This window comes from Venustampulla echinocandica, assembly GCF_003357145.1.
Source record: "Venustampulla echinocandica strain BP 5553 chromosome Unknown scaffold_1, whole genome shotgun sequence".
Classification (NCBI taxonomy): Eukaryota; Fungi; Ascomycota; class Leotiomycetes; order Helotiales; family Pleuroascaceae; genus Venustampulla; species Venustampulla echinocandica.
The window spans coordinates 5,429,487-5,441,801 of NW_022474206.1; the positions used below are offsets into that span (position 1 = coordinate 5,429,487).

The 12,315-nt window shown below is 47.8% G+C and overlaps 6 protein-coding genes across 6 annotated transcripts; 4 read left to right on the plus strand and 2 right to left on the minus strand.

The window, feature by feature from the left end:
* Positions 1 to 254: 254 nt before the first annotated feature.
* On the plus strand, positions 255 to 1,200 carry BP5553_04283 (Protein BCP1; the record flags this gene model as incomplete). Its single annotated transcript, XM_032012906.1, has 2 exons — positions 255 to 341; positions 406 to 1,200. The coding sequence occupies 2 exons, from the start codon at positions 255 to 257 to the stop codon at positions 1,198 to 1,200; spliced, it is 882 nt and encodes a 293-aa protein (XP_031872599.1).
* Positions 1,201 to 1,228: 28 nt separating this feature from the next.
* Positions 1,229 to 2,079, minus strand: BP5553_04284 (Uncharacterized protein; the record flags this gene model as incomplete). Its single annotated transcript, XM_032012907.1, has 2 exons — positions 1,229 to 1,949; positions 2,009 to 2,079. 2 exons carry the CDS (start codon positions 2,077 to 2,079, stop codon positions 1,229 to 1,231), a joined length of 792 nt encoding a protein of 263 aa, XP_031872600.1.
* A 492-nt stretch (positions 2,080 to 2,571) lies between these two features.
* BP5553_04285 (WD40 repeat-like protein) lies at positions 2,572 to 4,714 on the plus strand (the record flags this gene model as incomplete). The annotated part of the gene is made up of 4 exons (XM_032012908.1): positions 2,572 to 2,643; positions 2,710 to 3,317; positions 3,382 to 4,384; positions 4,439 to 4,714. 4 exons carry the CDS (start codon positions 2,572 to 2,574, stop codon positions 4,712 to 4,714), a joined length of 1,959 nt encoding a protein of 652 aa, XP_031872601.1.
* A 591-nt stretch (positions 4,715 to 5,305) lies between these two features.
* On the minus strand, positions 5,306 to 6,930 carry BP5553_04286 (MFS general substrate transporter; the record flags this gene model as incomplete). The annotated part of the gene is made up of 3 exons (XM_032012909.1): positions 5,306 to 5,468; positions 5,554 to 6,307; positions 6,360 to 6,930. 3 exons carry the CDS (start codon positions 6,928 to 6,930, stop codon positions 5,306 to 5,308), a joined length of 1,488 nt encoding a protein of 495 aa, XP_031872602.1.
* Positions 6,931 to 8,358: 1,428 nt separating this feature from the next.
* BP5553_04287 (uncharacterized protein) lies at positions 8,359 to 9,458 on the plus strand (the record flags this gene model as incomplete). Its single annotated transcript, XM_032012910.1, has 4 exons — positions 8,359 to 8,539; positions 8,614 to 8,953; positions 9,017 to 9,122; positions 9,177 to 9,458. The coding sequence occupies 4 exons, from the start codon at positions 8,359 to 8,361 to the stop codon at positions 9,456 to 9,458; spliced, it is 909 nt and encodes a 302-aa protein (XP_031872603.1).
* A 1,035-nt stretch (positions 9,459 to 10,493) lies between these two features.
* BP5553_04288 (IN2-2 protein) lies at positions 10,494 to 11,799 on the plus strand (the record flags this gene model as incomplete). The annotated part of the gene is made up of 4 exons (XM_032012911.1): positions 10,494 to 10,615; positions 10,666 to 10,768; positions 10,827 to 11,711; positions 11,764 to 11,799. 4 exons carry the CDS (start codon positions 10,494 to 10,496, stop codon positions 11,797 to 11,799), a joined length of 1,146 nt encoding a protein of 381 aa, XP_031872604.1.
* Positions 11,800 to 12,315: the final 516 nt, after the last annotated feature.

Consider the following 12,315-nt stretch of genomic DNA (forward strand, 5'->3'; position numbering starts at 1 on the left):
CAAGTCGCATTCGACCAATAACGAGAAATGCGTCAATGTCTTAACTCTCGTTGACGGTATTCTTGTTATTATCTTCAAACTCTAGGTGGGGGAAATTTCTCTCAGACCTTGTCGCGGGGTCAATTTTTCTTTATCAATACTCCAATCACGTGGAGATAAGCTTGCCCACTGCTTTCGCATCCTTCCACGAGAAATATTTCTTCTCCGGTCTGGATAGATCAAGAGGTTAGAATCTCAAGCACGGTCGCGTCAAAATGGTTAAGAAAAGAGTGAGAGACCCGGAGGTGCTCGCGGATGCGCCTCCTGCTAAAGTTGATGGCGACGACAGTGGATCTGACGATGTACTCTATTCCCCGCCATTTACGTTCCTTACCGTATTATGTGCTGATGAAAATGGAATCTTAGGATGTGGACATGGTTAACGTGGATTTCGAATGGTTCAACTTCAAGCCAGATATTGATTTCCACGGGACCAAGAGTCTCCTCCGGCAACTATTCGATGTGGACTCGCAGCTCTTCGATTTATCAGCCCTTGCGGATCTCATCCTCTCCCAACCCACAGTCGGATCTACGGTGAAGGTCGACGGCGAGGATACTGACGCATATGCATTCCTCACAATTCTCAACCTACACGAACACCGGGAAAAGAGTGTTATCAAGGATCTCACACAATACATTATCGAAAAGTCAAAGTCAAATCCAGCATTGGCAGGCCTCAGCAACTTGCTTTCAGCAAATGCCAATGCCTGTGTTGGCCTGATCCTCGCAGAGCGCTTGATCAATGCTCCTTCGGAAATATCCCCACCTATGTACACGATGCTCATTGACGAGATAGAAGCTGCTGTTGAAGATAAAGAGCCCTACGAGTTTACGCACTATCTCATTATCTCGAAAACATATCGCGAGGTTGAGTCTTCCCTCGACCGGGAAGATGCGCCGAGGACGAAGAAGAACAAGTCAAACAATACTGGGAACGAGATATTCTACTTCCACCCCGAGGATGAGGTGCTGAAACGGCATGCACTGGCATCAGGAAGCTATGAATATACCAAAGACGAGGGTGAAGGAATAGCGGACAGCAAGAGAGCATTTCAAGAACTGGGGATCAAACCACAAGGCTCCATGATCGTGATAGAAGCAAGCAAGTTTGAGGGGGCAGTCAAAGCTATTGGTGAATATCTAAGTCCTCCGCAGCAATGAATATCTATCACCCAACCCAAGCTACACTTTACTCTGGTAACAGCCTTTGCATCAAGTACTCGACCTCCACCTCCTTGGTGACTGGGATAACGAAATCCTTGTACATTGCCACCACAGCCTCAACATGAAGCTTGCCCGGACCTTCTTCCCCTATGCTTGGGTCGGTCCCGTACGTCTTAGCCTTCAATCGCAACCGCTCTAGAATCTGGTTCTCCACAGCTTGATTTGTGATCGCTGCCCCAATGCCGTCCCGGTCCTCTGCCTTAATTAACTTCGTATATCTGTCCGTTTCCGTTTGGAACTTGGACTCTGCCACAAACTTTCCAAAATGGATCCTCCGCGACAGGGCCTGTAAGCAAGCGATATCAGCGGTAGCTGCAGATCCGTAATTTTCCTCCGTTTCCCCTCTATCTTTCCGTCCAAAATCTACACATGCTGTAGGAAGAAACTGTTCGATATAATGCGTCTTGATCTTCTCGTTAACGTTGACGTCGTTCTCGTGTAGGATCTTGGGATAGTTAAGCGGCTGGAGGATCGGTTTTTGGAGCGCGTCTGGGAAAAAAGGGTACTCGTCCGGGGACTCGAAGCGTCGAATTAAGGAGTCGAGTTTCTCTCTCTCCCGAAGTGTCCAGTCGAGGAAGCCGAGATTGCTATCTGGTATCCTAACTGCACCGGCCTTGTAAATTGTGCCGTTGAATGGAAATTGCACTCGCTCGATGAGATGAAATAAAATCGTGTCTTCCAACCGGCTGCAAATGACTTTTTGTCAGCATTAGCAGATCACAACGTGAACGAGAAGGGCACATACATAAGCTGGAAGCGGATATTTTTAAGGTCTAGAGCCTTGGAGGCATCAGAAAGATCTATTGCTGAATCCATCTTGTTTATTTATAGCGGGGTAAAATGAAGAGGAAAGTAAAGTGGCGGATAAGAGGACGATGGGTGTTTTATATCCAGGAAAAGGCTGTGGCGTTGCAGCTGACTGTGAAGGGACAGACTGGGTAACGAACGGCAGTAGGATTTGCAAGAGGTAACTGAGAATGACTCGTTAATGTCAATGCCAACAGCGTACGAAGTAAGACGAGCATTGAATTAACAAGGAAAGTTACTTTCTGGCTGAGGAGCACGGCCGAAAGTGTGACGCCGAGAGCGGCCGCATAAACTACCGATGTGGCTTGAGCGAAGCCAGGGTCGTCGGCTCCCATGGTTCAGAGCTAAAGCTAATAAAGCTTCACACGACCAAGATAAACAACCGCGACAGTGACAGCATTTGCACGGCCTTCTCGCCCCCGTTTTCCCTAACGCCCGACAGAGCCTCATTCTCTATTTAGTATTACTATTTTATGTTTAGTTTGACGTAGACAAAACCGTATGGCCGGTTCCAGCAACCGCGATCCCTCTCCGTTCGGAGGGCCAGAGGACGATGATTCTACGATAATATCAGTATGTTATTCCTCCCTCCCATTCCCACCTCCTCTCATCCCCACCCGCTGACGAAATGAAATATAGACTCGGGGGATGGAAGCGTTTGGGCGGAAAGTTACAACAACGGCAGGCCACCTAATGGCGCCTATGGTAGATCCCACCTCCAGTACACATTATCAGAATGCAATGAGCGATCTGCATAAACAGCTGCGAAGGCCAAACCTCCAGAGAAGCGTATTCTCCTTCGCGAAAACAAGCCCGACAGACTTGGTTCGATCCACATTGTCGACATCGGAGATACAATACCGCGCCCTAACCTACCTACCTGACGAGCTGCTGAAGAACATCCCGGAGAATGAAAATGTATACTCGTTGTTTCAGGGCTTCCAAGCTACGTTACCGGAAAGCAGCCCGGAAAGCAAACGACATCGAAGGCGAGTATCGAGGGGTAGGAAGTTGCTTGAGGAAGACAAGTCAGAGCCTGATTCGAACCTGCCCATCCACAAGCTCAAGAAGGAGAAGCATACCTTGAACCACCAACTGGAAATGATGAGTATCCGTAAAAATATGGCAAGCAGCGAGATTCGTGAGATCGACAATAAAATCTCCAATCTCAACAACACCCGGAGGATCGTGCTAGACCGGTTGGCGGGTTTAGAACAGGAAGAAGCTTTGCTAGAGCATGACAGTTGGTATATCTGTTTCTGCGTACAAGATCGATGCTGATTTGCCGAAAGTACTTGATGTTGAGAATAGGCTTGAAGAAGCCCAGGAACTGTTCGACGATGCCGCGGCGCTGAAGGCTGAGGTTGACGTTGAGTTGGAAAAAACGGACGATCACGCAATGGATGCTTCATTTATGTCGGAATCGATATATGAAAAGCTTCCTTCGCCAGGTAGCACACCCACCAAATCGAAACGACATAAGACTATTCGCCGAAAATCGATGCCAATTTTGCACGAGCATTTCGAGCCGGGATCCACGATTCGAGAAATACGAGCTCATAATGACATGATCACCGCCCTGGATTTTGATGTTCCATTTGGAACGATGGTTACATCCGCATTAGATGACAGTGTTCGAGTCTGGGACCTGAGCGCTGGACGATGCATGGGTCTCCTTGAAGGGCACACCGCATCGGTACGGACGTTGCAAGTAGAAGACAATATCGTTGCAACAGGTTCAATGGACGCGACGATTCGATTATGGGATCTCAGTAAAGCCCATTATGAGCCTCCTGATAACCGCATTAATAAGGGCGGAGATGAAGAGGATCCCTTAGCTTTTGGGGACGTAGAAGAGGAGCTATTTGATCCCCCGGTGGGAACAATGAGAGATTGTCCGGTATTCACATTAGAAGCTCATGTCGACGAAGTTACAGCTTTACATTTTAAAGGCGACACCTTGATTTCTGGCTCAGCAGACAAGACATTGCGACAGTGGGATCTGGAGACGGGTAGATGCGTGCAAACTTTGGATGTCATGTGGGCAGCAGCTCAGGCTTCGGCAACTATGGGTTCCAGCGAAGGTACATGGCGGCAAACTGGAAAAGTCGCAGATGCATCTGCGGATTTCGTTGGCGCCGTACAAGTCTTCGATGCTGCCTTGGCTTGCGGTACAGCTGATGGCATGGTCCGGCTGTGGGATTTGAGGAGTGGCCAAGTTCATCGAAGTCTAGTTGGACATACCGGTCCTGTGACATGTCTCCAGTTCGACGATGTACACCTGGTCACTGGCAGTTTAGATCGGAGTATTCGGGTCAGTACTCCCATTATCCTCATCCCCTTACAGGTCTTTCTAACCTATTATTAGATTTGGGATCTCCGAACAGGAGCAATCCACGATGCATATGCATACGATGCTCCCATAACGAGCATGATGTTTGATACTCGCCGCATTGTCTCCGCCGCCGGAGAAGACGTGGCGAAAGTGTACGATAAGACGGATGGCCGGCATTGGGATTGTGGAGCGGGCGTCACGGCTGCGGAGGAAGGGAAAACCCCAGCCATTGTTGATAAAGTTAGGATTAAGGATGGCTATCTAGTTGAGGGCTATCGGGATGGAGTTGTTGGGATTTGGACTTGTTAAGGAATGTTAACGAATGTTAGATGGAATGAATACAGAGGATATACGCTGGTGTCCCCGGGGCGGTAGACAGAGGGTTATCGTCGTGTAAAATCACTGTATGATTTGATATTGAGAAAATCATCAATATATATCCAACTCCTATTTTCTGCAGCTTCAATGAGACAGTCACCCTTATCTACTGGTATGAATTCTATCATAAAGCTAAAGTCGTCGAAAAATTCTTTTGATTAAACATATATTACCCGCCCGGCCATTCCTACCAGCTGGATTCTTTTACGAGAAACGATACTACATCGCTGTCGTTCTTTCCAAGCTTGATAAAGCTAGCCGAGAAATAGCCAGTGAGTGTAGACAACAAGAGGCTAGGGGGTAGTACAGCTTGGTTTCTCGGTATCCAACGCTCCGTGAAGATATTTCTTTTGCTATCTTCTTTTCTTTAATTGCTTTCTATTTTAAATTTTTTGGTTGCTGTTTCGGCGGGCGTGGTCTGTATATAGAATATTATATTATATATGTATACCTATTAGATTACAAAAATTGATTTGTACATAGTAGATAGTCAGGTAGGGAGATATTCTAGATATTACAGCTTCAGTACACAGCTGTTATCTTCCACCCGACACGAAGAACTCGAGCCGCTATAAGGCAGAACATTGCTACAGTGTAGGACAGTGCAGCGAAGATAACTAGGCCGTCGTAGGAGCCCCCATTGGCGGTGAGGATCTGTCCAGCAATTGGGAGGCCGGTTAATGTCCTATACGCGCAGAAGATGGTTAGTAAACTATTCGGTCTGAGGATGGCTCGAGGCGAGAAAGGGGACTTGGTGTAACTGAACTTACCCAAAAGAAACAAACATCCAACACGTGGCGAAGTATCGGCCATAATGCTCCGTTTTACACATCTGACCAACGCATACGGGGCTCAGGCTAAGATTACTCCCACTGACGCAGCCAAAAATAACGGAGAAGACGACGACCATGGCGGTGGAATCACTGGCCGGAAGCCACAAGGCCAGGCAGGCAACTACGCACATGGCGAGGGTGAGGGTGAGGGTGTTTATCCTCCCTATCATATCTGCGACAAGACCAGCGAAGAATCTCCCGAAGAAAGAACCAGCATTCACAATCGCGAGGATTTGAAACCCGAACGCAGTGCTGTGACCATGTGCTATCACGTAGGATGTAATATATGTTAGCGGGACGAAGATCCCCCATTCCATAAAAAAGATACCAACCGTGACGAGCGTGAATGGTATGTCTTTAAAGACCGTCAGGTCCGGACATATTTTCTTGAAACTGCCGATTTTCTTGCGAGGCAAGCGGCTCTGGACAAGAATATTGGCTATCACTAGGAGGAACACGAGGATGAATCCAACACACCGGGTTGCCCAGGCAAAGCCTATTGCCGGAAAGAGCTGCTGGAGCATCAAGGGGAAAATAATACCACCGATGCTGCCGGCAGTCATGGCTATTCCTGTGGCGTTGCCCCGTTTGACGAGGAAGAAATGGCCGACTGAGGCGATGCACGGCGTGTTGATGAGAGCGCCGCCGATGCCGTTGAGGACGCTGTAGACCATGATGAAGTGCCAGTATTCTAGTTGATGTATTAGTGAAGGGTCCTTCAAGGTGTAGCTGCTATTACATACGGGTGCACAGGCCTAAGAGGAACATTGAAGCGATGAGGAGGATGCTCCCACAGAAAATCAGGAGTTTCGGGCCATAGGCGTCAAATATTGGGCCAATGGGTGCTCCGCAGAAGAATGTCAGGAAGAGGGACAGCCCGAAGATCCATCCTATCTCACTGGGAGAATAGTCCTTCAGCTGGTTTTCTTGCATATATTGCAGAAGGACCGCGGTGCTGTTGATGATGCCGAAGACGGAAAACAGGCCGCAGAAAGCACCAACAACCACACTCCAGGATTTCAGCCCGCCCTCTGGGAAGTCGTTCTTGTCATCCTGGCCGGTGACGGACGAGTCATCAAGCTCTGTATCCTGATTTTCATTTTCGTTCGATCCAAAGAGCCGGTTTTCGTCTGGAGTTGTTGCGCCTTTCTCAGGGTCAGTTACAGTTTTACCCGTTTCTGAATCATTGCAACCCCCTACTCCGGCCTTTTCAACATCGCGAGAAGGGTCGACTGCTACTGGTCCGCCGACATCGTTCGAGTGGGTTTTTATAAAGCAGCTGTCCTCTGCTGTACAAGTTCCAACTCTTTGCATTCGCCACACCAAAACGGTGGAGGTCACAGATGTTCCTTTTTTTGCAACAATAATGTAACGCGAGGTAAATCAATTATAGAGAAACTCTAAAAAATCAAAGAAAAGAGCGGGGAATAGGGGAGGTTTATAGCGGAAAGTGGGGGAGGGCAAGGAATAAAAGCTCTCGGGTATGGCGGCCGGCTCCGTTGCCATGTTTATTCTTTTTCTGCTTTTATTCGCCGTGCACCGCATGTACCCGCATCCTTTGACTAGTACGGGGTATGATGTATGATATATGATGCATGGTGTGATTGCATACAGTCCCAGGTAGCATGGAATTCGCCTTACGACGTGTCTGGATAATAATGCGCAATAGTCGGGGTTGGCCAGGGCTGGTATTTGGAAAGCGTTGTAGAGGTGATGTCTTATTACTGGAAAATGTGCTTTGTCCTCTGTTTGGCTGTGACCTTACCCCAGTTCTCGTTTGGGTCCCCAAGCCAGTAAGTCAGCCTTTCTTTTTATGAACGACTGACCGCTGGTTATTAAAATCCATCACTGTCAGTTTGAGCCTTCTGGTTGTCTACGCATTCGGTCGTAAAATGCCTGCTGAGACTGGATAGAATCCTTCTCTGTCGACGGCGCCCGCCTTCGTCAGAATCCACGTGGAGTGATGGCGGAAGCTCGTTTATGAGCGCTACGCCCAGTGTTTACTACTATCAAGCTGGCCACCGCCACCATAAGAGCCTTCCTTGGAAATTGGAATCGTGGCCCCAAAGATTACAAGTTCTTAACAATGTACATATACGGGTAGTTTCTCAGATCTACTAACTACATTGCCCGAATCTTCGAATTTCGATAAATTCAAGAATTTATATGGCCGTACTTCGTACTATAATCGAGCAATCCGAAATTATAATGGGGCGGCGCGGCGCAGCCAAGATACTAAGTATATGTACCTTGTTACTAGGCACCTGTACATACAGTCGTCCTATATTGCTGCGTGTGTCTACTTCCTACGCCTCTCGCGGATGTATCGGCACTAAAGAGCCACATTATTATCCCATATAAACCCCACACTCCAGCATTTACTCACAATCTCGAGACGAACAGTGGTTCAGCCCTCGACCTAAATGCCTTGTCAAGCACCTGACCGTTTACTTGACCTGAGGCCCATGAGTATGCTAGGAGGTCATCCATATATCTCAGCTGTACGAACAAAACGAGCAAACCGGTTTCACAATTCATTTTCCTGTCTATCTCTCATGGCAAGGCGCATCATTGATAGCATCTCTTCTCCTACTCACTTCTTTCCTCCTTGATTTAATAGACAACTGCTCGTACCTGATTTACCTTACGCTGGCAAGGACATCGTCATCTCCTCTCATCTCTCACTGCTAGTCGTTATTTCCGATTGGTTCATTTCCGTTTCTACACCTCATAAACTTCAACATGCCTTCGGTATTTTTAACTATTGCCGTCGTAGTGGGGCATATATACGCAGTCCATAGCCAAAGCCTTTCTTCCACGATCGTTGGTTGTATAGATGTTGATTGCCCAACAGGCCCTGGTAGCATAACCACAGTCCAGTGCACCGTTGTCGACAAAACCTTCCACACCATTCGTCTTGCCCGTATCCCAGTCACCTCAGAATTCTCTCGCCGGACTGTCATGGACTGAGGGCGTTGCCGTAACGGACGTCAAAAGCAATCGAACTTTTACCAAGAACTACTACCTTGGAAACTCCTCCAGACACAAATCTTACTGGAACCGGTGCTTGTGCTGTTTTCTTTGGGAAAGTCAGCGATCGGGCTTCTTTCAGTGGCTCCTCCCGCGTCATTGAGGAATCGGAAGGGACTTGTCAAGAGGCAATAGGCACCGACTGTGTTAATGCCTTGGTCAAACGTGCGACCAATGTTGATGTGAAGGGCCTGGGAAATGTCGAAGCCTGTAGCAAGCTCGAGACCGCTTTCAAGGAAAACTTGGATGATGCCTGCAAATCCATTGCAACCGACAGCAAATGGAAGGGGTTAAGTGTTAAAGGCAAGTACTAAAGACATTTGTAGTTGAGGAAAAACACAGGCTAATATTTTGCAGTACTTTCTGGTAGTGGGGCAGCTAAACCTATTACTACTGCCCAGAACTCAACTTCAAACTGCTGGCCAATTGTCCCTAAGCAGTATGACCTGGCACTTGTCAACTCTGCTGATACTCCGGTAAATATTCTATTCGGATCATTACCCTCATACATGTCACTAATAGTTCCCCAGGGCGACTTCACATCCACATCGGTCTATAATAACCTCTTCGGTATCACACCGATCCTCACCCTCTTTTACCCAGGCAATGGCAGTCTTATTACTGAAGCCGAGGCCCAAATGACATGCATGAAGACCAAAGGGCTTAATAGCGCAGAGAATGCCACCAAAGCCAACTCGGAAAACGGCGCCAACGGCGAAGATGACGACAAAAAGATCGCTGGGATATTTTACGGACCTAATATCGCTGCGTTGATCATCGCTTTGGCTTTCTGGACTCTGGCTCCTTTTTAACGTGAGGGTGGTGTTTCGAGGAGATACCCGTTGAGTGCATTGCGATTTGGATTTTGCTGAACATTTGGTATGGGGCGTTTAGGGTTAGGTGGCAGAGATACGTTCGAAAGCATTTAGCGTAGTATATAATGGATTATTTGGTCTATGGGTTTGTCTTCTATAATTTCATTGCTTATTGGACGTAGCAAGCACCACACACGTTCGAAGGATCATACTGAGAGTTCATTTTAAGATTTTAGGAAACGTTGTTTATCGAATGGGCTTAATGGTTCTCGAAGCCAACTCGCCGATTTTCAGATCCATGGTAATAGGAATCCTTTTCGTTTGGCCAGGGTTATTGGGTTATGTTGGTCCTCATTTTGCGTCAGCTCTACTAGGGAACCAGTCCAGCCGGTGTTTCAATATGGCTTCAACAGCATCTACTGGGATGCGTGTCGGTTGGTCATGTGGAACCGGGCTTTCTCGACCTGTTCCGTAGAAACCGGTATCCCGATTTCTGGCTTCGTGTGGCCGGTGCTTGCTCCGTACGGGGTAATTAACCGTCCGAGAATATTCTTGCTCGCGGAGTTGGGGCGACCTGGGAAACCGATTTAATTATGCTGATATCATGCACTCTGGTGGGTTTTTTTGTTGATCGTCATCGCTGTCGTTGCGAAGGCAATGCGAGGACGTGGGGCCTGCGGGATTAGCAGATCTGGAGTATGGCGCTGCAGCTTACGTGAACGCTGATACGCGTAGGGTGGGAGCTACTGCAGGCAACGCAGACTAATCCCCTATCGCCGTTATGCTCCGGGGCGGCAATGGCTGATGGCTCGAAGTCTAAAGCCGAAATCTGCAGAAACGATTAGATCATCTTTCGTCATGGCTATTTTATTTTGTATATAAAGGCGTCGCATTGCATTGCATCTTTAGCTCCAATCCCTTCTCATCTACTCGTATATTCTCAATTTAAACTCATCTGCAGCTTCCACATCAAAGTCCACTAAAGATTCTATTGTCAACTGTGTACTTGTATCATCATTATCAATCATCATCATGGTGTTCCCACCCCCACCTCCACCCAAGAAGCCTCTTGGACAGTATAGGCTACTAGCACCAAATGCCTCTATCTGGGTCTCTCCCCTCTGTCTTGGGACCATGAATTTTGGAAAGGCTTGGTAAGACCTGGTGGACTTTACCCAACCTAAATTGGGCTAATAACGTTCAGGGTTGACTTTATGGGAGAATGCGACCAGAAAACCGCCAATGAAATCCTCGATTACTACTATGAGCAGGGCGGTAACTTCCTCGACACGGCTAATAACTACCAAGTACGTACCATAATCCTGAGACGGCACTTTCTTCGGTTCCGACTAATTGGTCACCCAGGACGAAGAATCCGAGAAATGGATCGGAGAATGGATGGCCAAAAAGCAAAACCGCGACCAGATGGTTATCGCTACTAAATTCACAACCGCGTTCCGAGCCGGCCGCGGGGAGAAGGAGATCCTCATCAACACCGGGGGCAATGGCACCAAATCGCTGCACGTCTCACTGGAAGCTAGTTTGAAGAAACTCCAAACTTCATACGTCGACATTTTGTATGTTCACTGGTACGACTGGACCTGCTCCGTCGCAGAGATGATGCAGGCCCTTAACGTTATGATAAACCAAGGCAAGGTTCTTTATCTTGGTGTTTCCGACACACCCGCTTGGGTTGTCTCTAAGTGCAACGAATACGCGCGCCAAAATGGACTCCGCCAGTTCTCTGTCTACCAGGGACGATGGTCTGCTGAGTATAGGGATTTCGAGCGTGATATTATTCAGATGTGCGCAGCTGAAGGCATGGGGATGGCTCCCTGGGGAACACTGGGCGGTGGAGCTTTCAAGTCCGAGGAGCAGCGCAAGAGCCAAGAGAAGGGACGAAATGCCGGCCCGCCCAGTGAGGCTGCTGTCAATATCAGCAAAGTCCTCGAGAAGCTCGGCAATAAACACAAGGCGCAAATCACGAGCATTGCGTTGGCATATGTTATGCACAAAGCTCCATACGTGTTCCCCATCGTGGGTGGCCGCAAAATTGACCATCTGAAGGGTAATATCGACGGCTTGGGCGTGGCTCTATCGGATGAAGATATCGAGGAGATTGATGGCGCGAATGCTTTTGATATTGGCTTCCCGCAGAACTTCTTGGGTGGCCCCAAGGGCGTTAGGACGAATAACGATCTCTGGTTGATGAATTTCGCTGGGCATCGACAGGATGTTGCTAAGCCGAAGGTATGTTCCCTGAATGTCTTTGCCATATAATTCGGAACTGACATAATTTTAGGCGATTGGTCCTACTGGTCCAGATTTCAAAGCATAAGTAGGCTTGTAAGGATATTGTTCGATGTCTGTTAGCTTAGTTAATGAGATATGATTGGAATACAGATGTTTTTATAAGCAACCTAGACCAAAACTTGCCGTTTTATCGTGTGGAGTATAGTAGAGTAGTATGATGTTGCTGTACTAATTCGAGTCTCACAGGTGTCAATCGATATATCTTTTTGCTTCTTCTCTTAGCTATTGTGTTTGATGAACAAGTACTCCGTACCTCCGTACCTTGTTTGCTATATTGCAGTTTACTGTCCGTTGAAGGGCCGTCTCGCGACGGCTCTTGGAAATCAAGTAAAGAAGGTAGAGGTAGCATATTAGGATTCGGTGTTGTTGCCCATAGGGAACGTATAATGTATCTCCAATGTGAGCTTTTTGCTTCTGGTTGTATTGCTTAGTGTGGTGTTTTGTGATGTGTGAGGCCTGAGTAAAGTTTGGAAAAGGTACAGTACGAGTATGAGCAAACTCGGCCAGGCTTTGGCGAAGCTCAGGGTAAACAGCAGCAAAA